Source organism: Drosophila melanogaster, chromosome 3L, assembly GCF_000001215.4.
Source record: "Drosophila melanogaster chromosome 3L".
Taxonomy (NCBI): Eukaryota; Metazoa; Arthropoda; class Insecta; order Diptera; family Drosophilidae; genus Drosophila; species Drosophila melanogaster.
The window spans coordinates 521025-540705 of record NT_037436.4 but is presented as its reverse complement, the minus strand read 5'-3'; the positions used below and the strand labels follow the sequence as shown (position 1 = coordinate 540705).

At 41.8% G+C, this 19681-nt stretch overlaps 2 protein-coding genes and 2 long non-coding RNA genes across 7 annotated transcripts in view; 1 reads left to right on the top strand and 3 right to left on the bottom strand.

The window, feature by feature from the left end:
* Positions 1–91: 91 nt before the first annotated feature.
* klar (klarsicht) overlaps positions 92–19681 on the top strand; it is a 106532-nt gene continuing 86942 nt past the window's right edge. For all 4 annotated transcript variants that reach the window (NM_001043111.3, NM_001274282.2, NM_079149.5 and 1 more), the window contains exon 1: positions 92–807. The gene's annotated coding sequence lies outside the window, so the exon portion shown is untranslated. The remainder of the gene's footprint in view (positions 808–19681) is intronic.
* CG34269 (uncharacterized protein) lies at positions 11710–12369 on the bottom strand. The gene has a single exon (NM_001103996.3). The coding sequence runs from the start codon at positions 12285–12287 to the stop codon at positions 11712–11714; it is 576 nt and encodes a 191-aa protein (NP_001097466.1). The 5' UTR covers positions 12288–12369; the 3' UTR covers positions 11710–11711.
* On the bottom strand, positions 12577–13035 carry lncRNA:CR45117 (long non-coding RNA:CR45117). Its single transcript, NR_124742.1, has one exon. It is a non-coding gene; the product is annotated as a long non-coding RNA:CR45117 (long non-coding RNA).
* Positions 13128–13474, bottom strand: lncRNA:CR45118 (long non-coding RNA:CR45118). Its single transcript, NR_124741.1, has one exon. It is a non-coding gene; the product is annotated as a long non-coding RNA:CR45118 (long non-coding RNA).

Sequence of the window (19681 nt, the reverse complement as noted above, 5' to 3'; positions counted from 1 at the left end):
CACGATTTTGCTTTTACCAAGAAATGGTCACACTCCAGCTCGCACTATCGAGTCATCGATAGGACCGATAGGCCAGCCCGTTAAATCGAAGACAGTCGTGTTTATAATTTGCGGCTCCGAGGTGTGCGGCGCGCATTGGGCAGACTGGAGTGAACTAAGTAAATCTGCAGCGTTCTAATTTAATTGCGCGATGAGCGCGTAAAAACACACCTGCGTAGCGCTGCAATAAAACCAATGTAGATTTTTGTTTATATGTTCGCGTTTCCATCGTATTTTTCGAGTCTTATTCGTTTTAATTGTTAGTGCTCGTACGCTAAGTGAATTGCTAGCAACTTGGGGCTAAAAGTGCCAAAAAGAGCCAGAATCGAAAAGAAGCGGCTAAAGAGGAATAAGCGAAAAGGAAGCAACGAAAACGGTGTTTTGCTCTCTTTCTCCTCTCTCATCCTCGCCATGTGTGTGCGTGTGCAAATGTGTGTGTTGGCGTCGCTAAAAAAGTGCATGTGAAGATTAGGAAAATAATAAGGAAGGCAACGAAAAGTAAAATAAAATTTGATGTACAAAATACGCAAATTGGTGACAAACAATGTACAAGTGGCATACATGAAATAAAGTTTTATGCAAAAAAAACAAAATCGACTGCAGTGCGTGCACTTGTGTGTATGTGCCGCTGCATATGTGTATGTGTGCAGTGTGGAAATAAAGCAAGAGAGAAAAAAAAACTGTTTGCAGCCGGGGTACAAATTCCAATTGGAGTCTCAAGGAGCATAAATTCCCATTCGACGCATGCGTGGCTGCTAAAAAAAGCAAGTAAGTTAAATTGTTTGTACTAAAGAATCTTATAAAATGCAACTGAAAATGGATAAAAGTGTAAAAAAAAGGAAAGACTTTTTTGCCTTCTCTGTTTTCTACGGGTACGTACGAATGTGTGTGTGTGTGTGCTCTCTTCTATTTTGTTCTTGACTTCTTGTTCTTTTCTTCTTCTTGGCCAGTTACTCTTATGCTTTGTCTTTCTTCTCAGGCCGTTCTGCTTCTTTCTTTTAACTGCAAATTGTGCAGTCAGCAAGTATGAGAGCGAGAAAGAGACAGCGATCTTTCTTTTTCACCCACCCACTTCTTCCCCTCTTCCTCTAGCGGTTATATTCGCTTTATTGTATTGGTGCTTTTCCTATCTATATCTACCGTTATGTTTCGATTGCGATTTCGTAATAACTGCGATAATATTTGCTCTCTCTCGCTCTTCTTCTCTTTCGGCTTTCCACTCTCTTCCCTTTTAGTTATGTGTGTGTAACTGCACATTTGAATTGTTGTTGTTTTTATTAAAATGCGTGGGTTGATTTTTCAATCAATCAATCAATCGTTTATTTTGGCATCGATAATATGGAAAAGTGGATTGATATGTGGACAAGAAAAGCATGTGATGAATCAGGAGAAAGGAATTACTCGATAATTAGCTTCTAACTTTTATATTCTGTAAAAAAATGTATTTTTAAACGTCTAAATCCAATAGGAAAAACAAGCAAGTTGGTCGAAAATAAAAGAACTCAATTTCTGGATCCTTGTTTTGTTAAGTATTTCCCTATTTCGCACTTTAAATTCCATTCCATTTCTATAAACAAATGTTGTCGCACTCTTACTGTTTATTTACATCGCATCGAAGAAAGATTTTCCATTTTCATGGGCGACACTTGAACGGGGTTTTCTCTGGCCTTTTCCCACAACCATTTCCTCGTCGAGCACTTAAATGAAAATGCTGTTTTTATTTATTGATTTCCATATTGCATTCATCTCGCGTTTTCCCGCTCGCCCACTCGATGACCCGCTGACCCAGCGGGAAATGGAAAATCGTTTACTGCAACATTTTACTGGTGCCCTCTTCCTAGATTTCCCACCCTCCCCTCTCGTGGGTTTCCCCATTTTCCTCGGGGCGGGGTTAAGGCGATGCCTTGGAGCAGATTAAACGCGCGTCCTAATGCGATTTGCATTCGTCTTTCCCCCGCTTTTCCTTCGACTTTCCAGTACATCGTGCCCGGTTTGGGGTCAGCGACTAGGAAATCTAATTGAGGAAATTCCTATTATTTTCCACTCGCGCGCCGCCTGCTCTTTCATTTTCATTTTCCCCAGCTTAACCCCAAAGTGTTTTGGCTTTAACGCTCACGTGCCGAGTCTCTTTGGGCCAAAGACCTGAAGTCCCAATATGTCAAAATCCCATCTCATGTGCGTGGCCAATTTTGGCCAGGTCTGGTCGGTCTTTAAGCCATGTTTCCTTCTCCTCCGAGATAAGCGTGTTAATGGCTCATTAGCAGTGGGTCGGTTTAGGTCACTTTGGAGCCAAATTGCCTAACCGAAGACTCGAAAATAAGCGAAATATCAACGAGTTTTTAGGCCCAAATCTCTCCCACACTCTTAGCGGCTCTCAAATGGCGGGAAAGTAATGAAGAAATAAATACAAATCATCCAGAAGGAAGTTGAAAATTATTGAATTCATAAAGGAAACGAAAAATCAATCCCAAAGAATGATTGTCAATATCTAATCTCCTAATGTTCGAGTTCGATTAACACAATTGTGTATAATTCCACTTTCCTCTAACTGTTTTCTTAAAATTTTTTGTAAGCCAAATTGAGGTCAGGAAAATTCTTTCAACTCTTGTTCTCTAAAAATAAAAAAACTCGGCATACAAACTTTTTGCCTGATCATCTCTACAGTCATTGTCTTCTCAATTTGGAACTAATTTGGGTAGGGAACTTCAAAAGTGCAAATGAATTTATGAACATTTGGGGTTCTTTTCTTCTGAATAGTAAAAAGGTCTTGGAAAGCAGTATTGAACAAATAGTATACTTAATAGTAGGTACGAATTACTCTAAAACCAAAAATTACAATTTTGTAACTGACATTTTATTCACACCCACTTTTAATATAACTTCTGTGGCACGCTTTTGTTATTTATCTTGCATTATTCGCCCTCATTTCTGATGCTTACATTAATGCACACCCTTCTCGGAATTCATCCCCTGCATTTTGAAGGTGTTATATGTTATATACTGACTGTTATACTGGTGTTCGTTCACCCCCTAGACTTTAAATTTCCACCCGATGTAAGCGATGTTGGTCTTCATTCTTGCTCGCCAGTTTAATTACAGCATTTCTGATCATTGATTCACTTGCTTCGCTGAGCAACTTTTACAGATGAGATCATCTCATCTGGAATTCCCCACCCCAAACCCCTTTTAATTAACAGTTTCTTATGTATGCTCGAATTTATTCCGCAATGTTTTCCACAAAGAAATTGCGCAATGATGGCGGAAATCTTTCCGAGATCTTCATCTGATTTTCCCTAAGTGAGCTCACTTTGCTTTGGGATTTCGCAAACGCCTGTCAAAGTTCCGTAAACATTTCATCTCCAAAGAACTGGAGTTCTATTATACATTGTATATTGTTGTTTGTTCCACTTATTCCGCCAATATGGATTGACCTCCTTCTGATTTGTTTACAGCCAGCGGAAAATGATGGGTTAAGCGAGGAGGGTCAAAGGGGAGGTGCCGTTTGATGGCTGTGTTTTGTGGAAGGTGTAAAATGAAAAGCGAATCGTTTACCTGGTAATTTTTGTTTTTTTGCTTTAGCTGTTGCCTTGTTTTGGTTTTTCCCCATTGAGAAATAGTTTTTTGTGGCCACGTAAATAGATTTTGAAGGCATGCTTTGGAGAAATTCAATATCAAACCTAAACTATATGTTGTATTCAGCACCTGTTTGATTTGGTTTTGATTGCTTTCGATAATCGAATGTGCATCTGATCGACGTGAATCATCTGAATCATCAGGGTCTTTCAATTTGTTGATCAACTTGAGATGAGCATTTCCCCTTTCCCTTTTCCCGGCGCGCAACTTTTCCTTTTTTCTGTATTTTTGGTGTCCAAATATTGACCTCGCTCCGTCGTCTTCTGCCTTCTCCTATTTGTTTTCCCGAATAAATCTTTTCCCCTTAACGATGTCCGCATTGTTTGCAGCTCATTAATTTTCCAAAGGTTTTTCTCTCAATTTTACCCGGCTCTTTGATTTTTTATCTGCATTTCCGCATCGAGTTTGTGTTTTTCTCCTCAGCTTCTTTTGACGCACACGAACATGCAACTGTTTGTTGCATGTTTCTTTCTGGAGGGGGCGGGTAGGAAAGGCACTCCTACAAATTATGTCAAACTATCTGTAAACGAAAATCTCATTTGGCCACTGTGTCAGCTGCTGAAGTCAATCACCAGACGGTCGCTAATTAATTTCCATCTTTTCTAGCAGCAAACGAAGTTTTTTGTTCGGAAGTCTAATTTGTTGGTATCAGCTTTGATTATTTTGCATTTGAAATTAACCTTGAATTCGGTAGACAAACACACCAAATTTATTCAGCAAATTCATTGGGAACCGGTTCGCATGTTGTTGTTTAAATAGTTTCGCATTTTTCAGCGTTTCTCGATGGAGAATAAGTAGAGGTGTGTCTCGGGGAGAAGTCCTCAGATCTCGTTTGACTTATTCACTAAGCGGTTTAGGATTCTCTACAAGTTTAAGCCATTAAGCTATTAAATGAATATAAAGTGGAATTTCAGACTAAAATCTTGGTATTCAAATCTTTTATTAAGTTCAAGAGTCTATATTTAGGAATGATCTGCGATTATACAACGGCTTTAGAGGAATTAATATGATAAAATTACCTATTGTAACCCTTGGTTAGTTTTTGCTTGGTTAGTTATGTTGTATTAACTAAAGCATTTAGGCCATGAGAGATACAAATGACCACCTTATAATTGAGGTGATTAACTTTAGAGGAATGCTACAGTCAGTCGCAAAAGTATCTGCAAAGTACGCAAAGCCTTCTGAATTGGTGCCAAGTCCAGATAAACAATTTGGAGTCTAGCTATTTTCGGTATTTCCCTTGCATTTCGCTGATTCTTGAATTAGGCACGGCCGCTAAGATGCTGGGATGCATCCGCCAGATGAAGATACATTTCAAAGGCGCGCTGCAACTGCGGTGCGTATCTATAAATACGAACCGAAGCCATTCCATCATGACTAGAAAACAACTCTATGAATAGACCGCATGAAGGAAGAAGCGCCTCGAAATGATGAAGAGCGCGAGGAATTTTTATTATCAGCTTTGGAAGTGGCAGAGTAACTTGTAGATCTTTCTTCTCCGCCAGATTTAATTGTGCACTCTTGTGCCTTCTTCTCCGCTCCGCTTCTTCGATTCTCCGACTTTAATGAACCACAGAGAGATAAGCGAAGAGTTGATGGCATGGATTCTCCAGGGGAATGGGCTTTGGTGTTATAAATAGTTCTCGAAACATGTGCGACATGCAATGGAAACACTGGCGAATTGTGGAGGGTCGATCTTCCTTTGCCCTGTTGCCATTCTCCGAGTCACGGATTTGATTTACAGCAATTTCCCTTTTTGACAGCTCGGAATTTTCCTCATGTCGGCGGTGGAGAGTGATCAAGGAAGGAACAGGGGGGAGGGCCAGGAAGAATTGCTGTCAAAGTTCTCAGCTGGAATGCATGTGATGGGGCCTGAAATTAAACCAAATTGTGTGCGGATGGAATGGAATCACTCGCCGTAATCGGGGATCGTAGGGCAAAGTTCAATGCGAGATGGTGATTTATGGTTGGGCTAAAATCGGGAACAGTTTTATGGTTTTAATAAAAGATAGAAATTTCGGATGATTCGGCTTGGAAAATAAAATCTTGTAATGAGTGATGCAATGGAAAATGCACCTAAATACCGACATACCACTTATCTACGTAACATGGACCAATGTTCGCTTTGTATTTATGATCATTTTTACGCCTGCGAATATATGGGTATCAATGAAATAGCTTTCAGAGTGATTGACTGACCAAATGTTTACATCCAAATGCACTTTCTGCCGGTGCTCTTAATTACCCGGGGAACAATTAATAACCTGAAACCTGTGAACCCAAACCGACGCCAAACACCGCGGGCAACAAATGAACAGAGAAAACCGCTCGGAAAGGCCGCCGCCAAATGAGAAAAGTAAAAGTCCCACACTGACCTTTGCAAGAGGAAGAAAATGTGGTCGGAAAATTTCCGAAATTCCCACACACAAGCACACAGGCTTTTGAGCACACCCGAAGATCTCTTTGATTTTGCATTTTTTGCTGGCTGTCAACTGAAGAATTTTCGTTTATTTTCGGCTTGATTGCGGCTCAAGCGAAAGTCGTCGCTAGTCGACGGTCGGTTTTCCTTGCTACCATTTTCAGTATTTGTGATTTAATGCGCGGCTTTTCCACTCCACTCCGCCCCGCCTCGTCCATCATATCCCTCCTCTCGCGATTTTCGCGCGGACCAGCGGAGATCCCGATTTGCATATCGCAATGCCTGATCGGCCATGGCAAATAAAAATTTATGCAATTAAGCAAATCGGATGGCGGATAACGAAATGAACCAGCGATCCTTTGCCTTTGCCTGCTCCCCAAACGAGTGCCAGCCACCTCCTTCGATCTAATCCGATCCTCCCCAGCTCACACTCCCATTTCCTCCCACCCAGTTTTGACTTCCTTTCCTCCGCCTCATATGTGGAGAGGGTGCTCATCGGAAATCGCGCTTGTTGAGCGTTCGATAAATGTGCTACAGTTTGGGATTTGGAGATGGTCGCGTGACACGAAGAGATTATTGAATTTTAATATAATGAGGTAATTTAAATTGGTATCTTAAAATTATAATATGATACTGATATGATAATCTGCTTTATGTTATTATAAGCTGCTCTAAACTGCTCTCCCACCTCTAGCTAATCGCTTTAGTCGGGCTCTGTTCACCGTTAACCGCTTTGGAACCGCCGCCGCCGGATTTCAGGAGGGCGTTACGCTTCGTCGGGCGATAGTCATCGCAAGGAGATCGCTAGGCTCATAAATTAAATTGGCGAGCTCTTTAGTTTTGGGTGGGGGCCTTGAGCTGGAGCCTTCCGAGGCATTTGTCATATGTGTGCAGGAGTGTGTGTGGATTGGAATGGCCGCGCCCACACACCCACACTGCCACACACATGAGCAGTCGCTGTAGTGTGTACTGCGTACTGGGAAAGGTAACACGGTGTCCATCAATTCTTCACTTCACTTTCATTTGAATTTCTGCAGGAGACTTAATTTTCGTTGGAGCCGCACTTGGTGGGTGTTTCTCTTACTGGGGCACATTGTGGAGTGGATTTATTTATACTTTTATTTTGGGGCCTGTTAATTTGCCTGCGCGGCCATGTGAAAGTTTGCTGCATGCCGCAAATTGCACAGACGTGCGAATGTGGCTCTAGGAAGGGGTGTCTATACGAGCTGCCTTGGCCGGCTGGTCACCTGTCCCTCGGTTCCACGTTCATATTTCATGGCGCTCGAGGAGCCCCAGGGCAGGACAATGAGTCTTCGGTCCATTCGCAGTCCATAAATCCACCAAATGAGGCAGTCCATCTTGTTTTGGTCAAGAGCCGTGCTTTTGGCCTAGCTCGGATAGTGCTAAGCCGAGATAATGGCCAGCTTTCAGTGCCTGTCTGGTTCGATTTGGCCGAAAAGTAAATTGAAAATTGCTGATGGGCCGTAATGGGAGCGACGAGAAACGAGAAGATTGGTTGGTTGAGTGGGAGGGCTAGGAAAGGTCTTTAAGCCCATTACAGAATGTAGAATAAAGTGGTTCATCGACTTGTGTCTAATTTGGCTAATTTAACGATCTCTAGAGTCTCTTTTCCAAATAGCCGCCTGAAAAGTAGTTTCTACACGACTAAGCAAGCGATCAAATGTTGTATTTCGCGGCATAAGAGAGTTAGGACTCTGGGATAGCTAATAAAATTTGTTTTATGACTATTAAATAACAAGTTGCCTACTTTGCAACCTTTTTGGACTTTATCAAAATGTTTGCTCATAATTTTCCCAAGTAACCCAAGGCGGGCATAACTCTCCCCATGGGTCCGGTCGCAAGGCCCAACCCAACTGAAACCGAAGCAGTAAACCTCCACTTAACCCCCATTTCCCATTCCCATTCGCAGACCCCACAGAAACATGAGCATAAATTGAGATTTTGCTAAGCATTTGCAAAACTTATTAGGACTGACAAATGTTGACAATTGACGAATTGACACGCGGGGCGATCGGAAGGCAGGGGCATGAAATCCGTCAGAGGCTCGACAAGCGGTTTTGGCCCGGTCTTGTCGCTTGTTTTCCTTCCCTCCATGCGGTTTTCCTCCCCTCCGGCAAATTGGTTTGGCTGCCATTTCGGTGACATTAATTTACAGTTGGCCAATTGCGATGAAGAAAAAAAGAGAACAGCGCCAAAACTCATTAAAGAAACACTCGGGCGATAAGCAAGGGAACCTACAAAACCATAAAAAAAAGAACCAAGAAAAGAACTTATGAAGCTGAAAGGCGCACAATTTATCACCGATTTTTGGCAGTTTTTTGTTTTGTTCAGAAATTACTTTTTGCCAGTAAACAAAAAATAAACGAGAAACTACTTCGCATGTAATGCGATCTGCGAATCTCAGCCCAGGGATCAATTGCAATAATCAGATGCGATCATAAATTAGCAGGGAAATAATGATTTTACTGGTCCATGCAAGAAAAGAAAGTTCAACGAAAAACAGGGGAAGTATTCAAACTGCTGGTGCTTTACATACTCATTTGGTTTGGAGTTGCTGATTTGTTACTTTAAAATTATATGTATTAGTACTATTTTATTAAATTCGAAACAATATTTTTTTAAAATGTGTATGAATAAAGATTTGAAGCGCCTATTTTGGAAACCACTTTTAAGGGTAAAGAGCTGCAATTGTTGAAAAGTAGCATTCCATTCATTTAGGTTAGCTCTTTCGTATATTAAAAAACAGAGGGAAGATAAGCCTTCTCCGCACGCACACTCGTACAAAAGCGGGCATTATGCAATGATCCTCTGACCACTTTTTTTTGTTTTTTTTTTTTTGCTGCATTTTTCTGACCACCGAGGGAAATGAGGTGAATGCCTTCTTAGCAGGCGACAAGCAAAACAAAAACCAACACACTGAGAAACTGAGGAATTGAGAAACTGAGAAGAGGAAGCGGCAGCCCAAAGTCCATAAGCCAAGCGAAATCGATATTTTTCAGGGACGCTCCCCCCACCACCCCCCTGCTGAAAGCCCCCTAACTCCTCACCATTTCCTTGCATTCGTATGCTCTTTCCTTCGTTTTCCTCTTGTTCATGTGCACTTAAAAAAATAACTAAATTATATAAAAATATATAAATAATAATAAAAAAAAAATAGATAAAGTACTCATACATAAATTTATTGACAAATCGTTAAACAATATTCAAGATCACAGCAACATCAATCTTATTCGTAAGCAGAAAGTGAACAATACATTCGATCGAGTTATTCATTGCGAACATATCTCTCTTCCTGTGCATTCCTTGCTGTTTTCTTCGATGTGGTTTTAACAATTTCGTGCTCATTCAGAGAGGGTGACGTTTAGAAGGGGAGGTGGTGAGCGGCTGAGGGGGGCGGGGCAGGAGCAGTCCAGGGTATGACTAGTTTCGAACTGGGTGGTGACTCACCCACAGAACATTCGCCCCAACTCGCAGTTCTCTTTGCACTCGTATCTGAGTATTTGTATCTGCACTTGAGTGTGTGGTGGAGCTGTTTTAGTTCGTATCTTGTGGTTTCGGTGGTGTCGCCTTTGCTGCTGACACACGTGAAGCCACATCAATCCATCAGCCGACTTTTGCACTTAAACGTGTCGCATTGGTTTGCCCCATTCTCCGGTATTCTTCGATATTCTTGAAGAACGTACGAATTCTAAGTGGTAGTTATTTGTAATTATTGGAATTACATGTATTCCCAAGTGAAAGACTGATTTTATTTAAAAGTATTTGTAGTTGAAAACCCAAAAAAATAATTATTCTCATAAATCCGACACTTAGGCACTAAGGGAAAGAAAGAGCACTAAATATTTTACAGCACTTTTGCCCCATTTGAATTCCTCTCAAAAATCAATGGCATCCACTACTGCACTCCGGCAGCAGACCAAGTTTACTTTCACATTTGCAGGCTGTCCCCATCGCGATTCTCGACGCGCAAGAACATAAACCTGCTGCAACTTATCGCCCCATCTTTCACTCGTTCTTGGACTTTTCCTCTTTCCCCAAACAGAGTCCAGAGCCAAGCCATCAGCGCGGAGTACTCTGTGCTCCTCCCTGGGGGCGATACTCAATTACCTGCACTTGTCACAGAATCCAGATGGCTTAGTCGGGATAATGACGATCACTTAGCACATGATCCATTCCATATAGTTAGTGACTGAAGAGCGCGGCGTCATTGCGCGCAACCTGTGATTAGCGGCTGAGGCATAAATTCTGGACTTTATCTCGTTGATTGCGTAACGGTTTCTTTGAGGTTTTCCCAGATTTTCCCAGCTTTTTCTGCTTGAGAGTGTGAGCCATAAATGGCAAGCACTAATTGCTTGGCCGCTGTCATAAAACGTGAAAACGTTGAAAGAGCACAGGGGCGGGAGCGCATTATCGTTAAAACAAATGTTCGTTTTTTTTTTTTATCTCCGGGCCAATGCAAATATATAGGTACCCGAATGGAGGGAAAGCCAATCGATCCATCGATCGATCGGTCGTTCATCGAAATCATCGGTCAGGCCCTTAGCCTGCGGCCAGCACTTGTTTCTGAAATTTTGGGAAAGCATCGGTTGCATAAGTAGGACACCAGGGCGGGGTCCTCGAATGGGGATTTTGGGTTACCATGGCAGAGGGGAAAACAGAACGATAAGGAAGCAATTTACGTGGGGAACTTTTGCTTTTTTTTTCGTGGTAAAACATAGCTGACCTCTTTAAAGTTCTGTGTATCGGGTGGAAATAACAAATTCCCCATTCAAAATGTCACAAAAATGTCACACGAACGAGTGGCGCCTTCTCTTCGCCGAAATGTGTGAACATATGTGCTCTTTGCCACGCCCCCTGATCGCGACTCCGCCCACCGATCTCGCCCAGAGAATGCAATTAAATTCTCCAAGAGTTGGAAGTTGCCTCAATGTGCAGTGGTTTCGATTTGGTCTTTGCTTTTGGCCTCGTTTTAGGTGTGGATACATTGTGTGAGGATTCGGGGAAGCGAGTTGAGGTGGCGAATTCCTAGGGGAAATCAGGTTTATTTATAGGCTGTGTTGGGACGACGCTGGAGTTATTTAGTCGATTAAGAAAATATTCAGAGAAGAACAACTAATCCGTCAAGATAAAGTACCATTCTTCTATAGAAACTTTGTAAGAATGTTATAAATCTTCCTATCTAACTTTAAATTAATCTCTTTTATTTCTTTCTTTACAGGTGAGTTGAATATAAAAGATCTTTTATGGAGAATAATATGACGTAAGCAGAAATTTCACCATTAAATTGTTAACTATTTCCCAAACGACCCCCGCCGATTTCCCGGTCAGTGAAATGACTTCCCTATGTAGATGGAAGCGCAGGCGGATTAGAGAGCGTCTAATTATGCACACGTAGGCCGGATATGGACACAGTAATCCGTATGCTAATCGTATGCAGTCTTGATCCATCTATGGAGTGTAGGAAGCATTACCTAACCAGATTGCTTCGGACCTATTCAAATTTTTTCAAAGGTTGTTAGCTCGGAAGTTTGTCAAAAAATATAACCACCAACCATTTTAGCATTATTATTTAATCAGAAAAAATCGCATTTAATTTAGTTCAGGGATATAAGCAAGTTGATCTATATTTCGTCACTTTTTTGGAAGATCTTTTGAGGTGTGGGGGTATGCGATGAGGATCGGGGGGCAGACGTAGGCTTCGGCGATGGAGTGCCATCATAGCCAGATCCTTGTATTGTTGTTTTCGGTCCCTGTCCATTCGATTCCACATGTCAGTGGCCACTTTCTGGAGTCTCCCGAGGTCCTTCATTCCCAGCCTTCGATTGGCCAGCTGTTGTTCTGGCTGAAAGCCGGTTAGCTCTCTCTCCTGTGAGAGTAATAGTTGGTAATAGCCATCGTACATTTCACGCACGAAATTCTGGAAGGCCGATGTTTCCGCCTGCTGTACCGCCATTCGGATTTCCACGTGTTCCAAAGTGCTGGGCGAAAAAGTCACATGGCGCCGTGTAGATGGAATCACAAATCGGGGAGCTCGTCGTTCGCTTTGCAGACTTAAATGGGTCACCAGGCTCAAACGACTTGTGTAATCGCTCTGGAGAACTTTGTCCTCCGATCTTTTAGGTGGGTCAGTAAGGGAGTCCAGTACTCGCCAAAGGTTTTTCCAGTAGTTCCGCATTTTTAACTCAGGGGCAGGATGCGAGGACCAGCATGGCCTGCTCAGTTTTCGCCCCCCATCCCATTCATTTGTCATGCAATCTGAAAATACAGACATATTTTACATGCGCAGTCACATATAATACAATCACAGCAAGTATAATACTTTAAAATAATATTTATTGTCTACTGCTCCATTACGTATGCGATAATGACTTCTGTGCACAATCTGAAAATCATACCTGAAAATCAAGGTCTTTCGAGATCAGTAAAAATGTTTTCATGTTAAAAGGTAGACTGCAACATTCTTTACAAAAATTTCAAATTCCACAAACCGATCTCGACAATTTATCAAACGGAAAATACCTCCAAAAAGTAATCCCCTGAATCAAATTAATTAGAGATCATTAAGGTTGTTTCGCTCTCTTTCTTTGGGGGGCGTGTCAGGGGCAGTTATGAAATCGCCTCGAATCGTTTATCATAGTCGGTGGGTCAATTCCAAAAGGGTTTGGACGAGGTGTGTTCCGTGGATAGGTCGTTGACCCACTGAGCCACTCCGCCAGACCAAACCCAAACAGACAGTCTGCGCGGGGCCACCTGAACAAATTCGACGCTATTTGCGAATTGAAGAGTTTTCCCGCTTTTCTTCGACTGTTGCTTCCCATTTGCATTTTCATTAATTTCTTGCCTTGTTCGTGTTTGCCTTAAATTCCCTTTGAAAGAGTCGCTTGGATTATTACTAAAGTATTATCCTTATGCTAGGCAAATATAAATATATATTTTTAATCATAGCTGTTTTTAAGCTGTGATCAATTTACATCTGCATGTTTAAGAGGGTATCCACGTTTTCGGTGTGACAGTTAATACTTCCTAGTCTTTTATTTTTGTGGCGTCGCCTGAGTGGCGGAGGATTCTGCTTCTTGCCGGCGATAGACCCTCTCCTTTCCATGCCTGGAACATTTTTTCTATTTTAACTGTCTGTGCGGATCATTTTGAATTGACAGCAGCTCGTTTTGCTTCCTTGTTTGCCAATTGCATTGGCAAACGACTTGAAAGCATTTGCATCGGTGGGGGCTCATTGGAGGAGAGGAGGATAGGCAGACACTCACTCAATCATGCATTCATTCATTCAGTCGCTCATTCAATCATTCACTCCCCATCCCCCGCCCCCTCACGCGCTGCCATTCAAATTTTGTAACTGTTTTGTCTGCCAATTTGACATTTCTGCCAGCTCTCCTGCGATTTTTCAAGCCCGAAAACTTCGAAAACCCCGAAACCCCTTTGAGCCTCTGTTGTAGGTGTGTTTTTGCCGGCTTGTTTTCCTGTGCGTGGTTTGCTCCCCCCGCCCGAGATACGTTGTCATGTCTTTGGGTTAAATGCAATAAATTTGCTAATACAATTTAATATGATTTTTCGAGTGGAGTTTGTTTTCGGGGATTGAGCGGCATTGAGGATTGAGGGCACTCCCTGAATTTAATTGGAACCCTGGGAACCTATCTGCGAACAGCGCATGATGTCAGAACTTTGAATTTGTCGTGTTCAATCCAAAGAGAAGCGAAGGGGGAAAAAAGCGAGCAATTTCGAAAAAAAAAAAGCAAATGGAAGGAAAACATTTTTGATATGTTGACAGCTCACAATTCCGCGTAATTAAAGCAAACGAGAGGGAATGAAAGGGATTATCACAACCCGCATATATATGTACATAAATGTATGCTTGAAGTACAGTTCTCAAGACACATTGCATGTCGCCGGATAAGAAACGGGTGCGTTCTTATATATTATAGAAATTGGTCCAAAGATTAATGAGGAATTTATCAGAGAAGTTTAAAGAAACTGGTTCCACAGGATGATGACTAATTGGATTATACTGTTGAATGTACAAGAAGTGAGTGTTTTGAGCTGATAAAAGTTAGCATACACTGCTATGTGTAACTTTAGGTCTCTTTTGTTGATTTCACCCTAGAAGTGAATTTATTTGTAAATGTAATTATTTGAGGAGTTCCCGACCTTATTTAAACTCAAGCAAAACACTTCTCATATTAACAAACAATGCTGAAAAAATTAATGCATTTTTGTGCAATGCCTCCCTGGTTCCCATAACTGCTTCACAACCCCACCCCCATCTACCACTCCCCGCCCACTTTTCCAACTCCCCTTTTGAGGCCGTATTGTGCGTGCTCTGTTGTTGGTAACATCCAAACAACACAAGGAAGAAACTGCAAACCAATCCAGGCCACTCCCTCGATTTTCCCGCCTCTTTTGCTGCCTACCCAACTGACATAATTCCCAAGGAAAATGTTAAGTGCATTAAAAACAACAACCGTTATGTCTCAATTAGGCACAAACCAGTTTGCAATAATAGCAAAAAGACAGCGAAAACTATACCAAATTAAACTTAAAGAAGCAGCCAAACAAATTCATTATAAAAACTAAACACGAGCCGCCAACAACAAAATTGATGGCAAACAATGTGTGCATATCGTGAAACATTAAATAAAAAAAAAGAAGGAAAATTGCGAGTAGAAAACTCCACGCAATGCCGCTTTTCCTGCTTCCCATGGCCCCAAAAACAAAACTTGGCCAGCGTAGAAAATTGTTTTTCATATAAATTAATTTCCTTTTGGCGGCCAGCAGTTATGGGAAAAATCCCAGGATGCAAATGCGAGGCGAGCGGCGGAAGGTGGGCAAATCGAGTGAGCCTTTAACCTTAAGCAGCAGGGTTTGCACTGTCCGTTTTTGGGAAATTCGTTGATGGGGGAAAAACCCACGCGGAGTTCGCTACTTTAATGGAGACATCAAGCGGTGGCTTCACTCATCGGTTTTTTGTGCACATTTAGTTTATTTTCTGTGGCGCCTCAATTGCTTTTAATGGTCACTTGTGGCGCTCCCCCACTCATAGACTCGTCCCCCAAAATCCCCTGTACAACTGCTCTCGTCGATGGCCACTGCACTTTCCGTTTGTTAACTGTCACAACTCTGTTAAATTTTTATTTATGTTTGGCCACCCCATAAGGGGTCCGTCTGTCTGCGATTCTGTCTCTTCTCATGGAACGCACGCCCCCGCTTTTCCAGCAGTTTTTCTCCGCCACTCGGCACGCCATTAAATGTTGCACTCCAATATTGCGCCTTGCTCGATTGCCATTGAAGCATTGAGTGGCATTTAAAAATCTATATTCAAGATATACATTGCTGGTATAAGTGCAATCCATTCAGCGTTGTTGAAATGGATTAAATGCAAGAGAATCGCGCATCCAATTTCCTTCTGAAGCCTCCATTCCACACAAAACTTAATCAGTTGCAGGTTAAGACTCCCAACTTAATCAATATTCGATATTCAATATAAAACTCATGGGTTCCACTCAGGGTCGTTCCGCTTTGGCTGTCCAATGCTCTTGGCACGCAATTAGCATTAAAAATTGAAATATTTTCCTATGCTGTGAGGTCTTGCTCAACTCGGTTGGTTGTCATTTGAATATTTCATTACCAAAGTCAAGCTCCATGATATCGAAGTACCATGGATTTAATGGGTTTGGCTTTGAGTCGTTTGAAACGGAACAGAAAAGATTTTTCAACGAGTGCTTTATAACAAGAAGTGAATGAGTATAAACATTGTTAAATATGGAAATATAGTTTCTTGTACACATATTTTGTTTCTCAGTTATTAAAACAATTTAAATACTTTACGTTTCAAAGAGCATATCTAGAGAAAACAGTTTTTTTTTTATTTCTCATTACTGTCCAGGATTGTTGAATTTGCAGGAAACTTTCGCGTTTCGAGTTCTGGTGTATAATTGAATCTTGTGGAACTCTGTTAACACCCAGAACGAAATCGGTTTCTCATTCTGCCCCCTCTGCCGTCGGCAACCTGCAACCTGTTCTCAAGTAAACCAAGTCCATTCATCAACCCGACTGAGTTTTCTCCTCCTCCCTCTCCCGTAACGCATTTAACTCGTACCTGTCTGCCCACAAGTTCACTTGACTCAACTGGCCGGCACGCACTTCCCGATCGCAGATATGAAAACCGAAAAATAAGAGTCCCAGAGATAATAAACCGACTTTCCAATTGACCCAGTTAACACCATACCGGCTTACTCAATCCGCTGCGAAATGGAGCGCGAAAGGGTTCGGGCCTTATAAATGTGGGAGCCCTTAGGCATTATAAATAATCTGCGGCAGCAAAGGTTGGCTGGGCTTACAATTAATTAGAGAAACACGTAAGACAAATGAATTTTGAGAAGTTTATCGCTCACCCATCGCGGAGATCGAGCGAAAAAGATTCGTTGCATCATTAGCACTTCCAGTTTGTGGTTTTAAGTTTGACTTCAGTTTGAAAGCACGAAATCTCTGCCTGAATTAATTATGTGAGCTAACTGATAACTGTCTGGGGATCGTAGAAATTAATTTAATTATACTTTTATAAGAAAGAAAATCCGCTGAACTGATATAAATATATTTGAATAAACTCCAGCATATCTTTAAGTATCAAAATCGGGCAGCTAAATTATATGCCATCAATAGGTATCTGGTAATTTTCTCAGCACCAAATGGAGTCATTCGATTTTCGTATCAGGCCGCACCTCAAATTGATTTTCGAAATTAAGTAATTAAAGTTGTGCCACAGTCACACCTCCTACTCCGCGTTTATCGATCAAAAATCGAGTTCTAATTGAATGCGGAGGGTGTTTGCATTCTACTACTCCCACTTTCCAAGCCCGTCGTCGCTCCATTTTATGGAACCGTTAGGAAAACAGAGATGATAAGTGCATTCGCACTTGAAATACACTGCACTCATAATAGCGGCGAGGAAAAACAGAAAAGGAAAATCGTATCCATGACTGCATTTACCCGCCCAAAACAGCTGACTAATGGTGCAGGAAAAATCGGGAGAGAATGAGGTGGGAAAACACGCCCCCCCTCATATTAAAGCGTGTAATTAGTTTTGGGTAGATATCCCCCAGGCAAGAGGAAGGGGGTTGGGGATGATCAAACATTGTGGAAGGAGTAAAACGGGAAAGGGGATCAAGTTCAACTTGGTTGGTTCTTTCAGAAATATTTTCCATTTACCATGGCAATAAATGGCGAGAATTTTTCATGTTTATCCCTCAACCAACGCCCGTTGAAATGGGCAAAGGGAAAACCATTCATGTTTTATTCAAGTTGCTCCAAACAAGTGCATGCAAAGCCAAAATCAATAAAAATTAGTCGACACTCTCTGACAATGCATTTCGTTTGCCAAGGAGGCGGGCAGAGACTTTTGCCAGCTGTCAGTTCATGACATTGATATAATAAGGAGAAGGGACGGGACCAATGACTCTGGCTTTGCTTTGATGCATTTACCAGGAAGGAATACACCAATCAGCAAGGCCAGGCGTCATATGAAACCATTAAAGTTTTCTCATGCGCAGGAAAACTTACGAGCAGTGGTGATGGGTATACTGTTTGCATATTCAAACAAAATTGATTAAACCCTGGCTACACTTCCTTTCTCCCAAGATTTGTTTATTAGAAATGAAACGATGAAAAGAAAGTTGTTTTTAATTAGTCCCTAAGACTTAAAACCGTTTTATTTCCATAGCTAAATGACAAATGTACGGCGGCCTAGGTAATTAGCTGAATTCAAAATATCTTATTGATTGGATGGTCTATCGCTTGCGATAATCTGCAGCCATGTTAATCATTTGTCAGTGCTTTCTGAGGGTCTGAGGGTCTGCAATCGAAACAATCAGTTAAATTAATTAAAATTGCCTTACAGTAGCGACTGCAACATCAGCAATCACAAACAGCAACTAGCAGCGGCCGCCGCATCACGTCATGTCGCTTAAAAACGTCATTAACATCAACATTAACCTAACCTCCTCAAACAACGGCGGACTTTTCACCTTGGAGTTTGAGCCCCAGACGGAGACTGCAATTTTCCAAACGAGACAGAAATCAACTCATTAAAGCCGCCCGTCCGCAGTGAGAGTCCAATGGAATGGAATGGAAATGAAAACGAAAACGAAAACGCCAGACTCGCGGAAAAGAGCAGGTGGGAGTTGCAGGTTGGAATCGGAATCGGAGGAGTTGATGGCGAAAAAGTCGGGGCCGAAAATCAATGCGGGTGTTTGCTCTGTCTCCTCTGAGGCAACATTCACTTGTCGCCGGCGTGGAAACAGAAGCAACATGCGATGTTGCAAGTTGCAAGGGGAGGATGCAGTGGGCGGTCTGGCGATGGCTACTGTCACTGGTCTGCTGGACAGCGGTCGTCTCCTTGTCTTGTTCGCCTTGGAAAGACAAATGTGAGATTTGCATTTCTTTTGGCGAGCGAAATGAAATTTATATCATGTAATTTCGCAGTCAAAGGAAAACCCACGCACATCAGCCTATGGCGCCAGTTTATGAAAAGTGTTACCAAGTGCACAAAAATAATAACAAATGCCACTGTTACACTTTGAAAAAGTGTGACCTTTCTGAATAGAACTGTGTTCCCTAATGAATACGCGTTTTTAATGAAATGTCAAAAGACCACCTATATGTGTAGGAAGAAAAAGTTAATTAAACAATAAATAACGAATCAGATTCAGATTTAGGCTAATGGAAAAGTGAAGAAAGCCAGGAGAAATCCTCGTACTTCAAGCTTTGCGTACGCACAATTTGACTCACTTTTGCAGCAAATTTTTGTCGCACTTTTTCTCTGCCAGCTTGATCTTCTTGGTGATTCTCTAATTTTCACCTGCTGTCTTCTCATCTCCTCTTCTGGGGCCACAAATTTCACCCATCAGCCCAAAAACTCTTGACAAATTAATAAAACCACTTGTCAAGTGGCTTTCCGCACAGGAACGAAACTTGCGGCTACTCACTCATTTTTGGTGGTGCAGATTGGCGGTGGTTTTTGCATTTTAGTTTGTCCGGTGGTTGCTGCTGATCTTTTGCAAATTGCATTCTTAATGGAGACTGTGGAGTCCCGGGGCCAAAAAGGCGAGATGCAAATGACTTGGGCAGTGCCAATTGCAGCGGTGGATTTGGGGAACGGCATTTGGAGAGTTGTTTGCTCTCAGCGCCATGTCACATTTTGTTAATTTGTATTGGGAGGGAAAATTAAGCATGGAATCTCTTTAACAAAGAGGGAATAACTTTTATATGGAATGCAAAATGTACAAATAATTTGAATTTCACCGATTTTCTATTAAAAACTTCCAAACGCTTTCCATCGCATCATCATCCAATTTGGTTTTACTTCGTACAAGTGTCATTAAGTGCAATTTGAAATACTTTCAATCGAATGCCGCCTTCGCATGCCAAACGGTTTGTTGTTCAATTTCGCTGCGGTTGTCTGATTTATGACTATTTAATTACCATTGGAAGGCAATGAAACAAAAACCAAAAATGCAAAATTAACAATGCAAATTGCACGAAGAGCGAAAAAAGACACTGTCT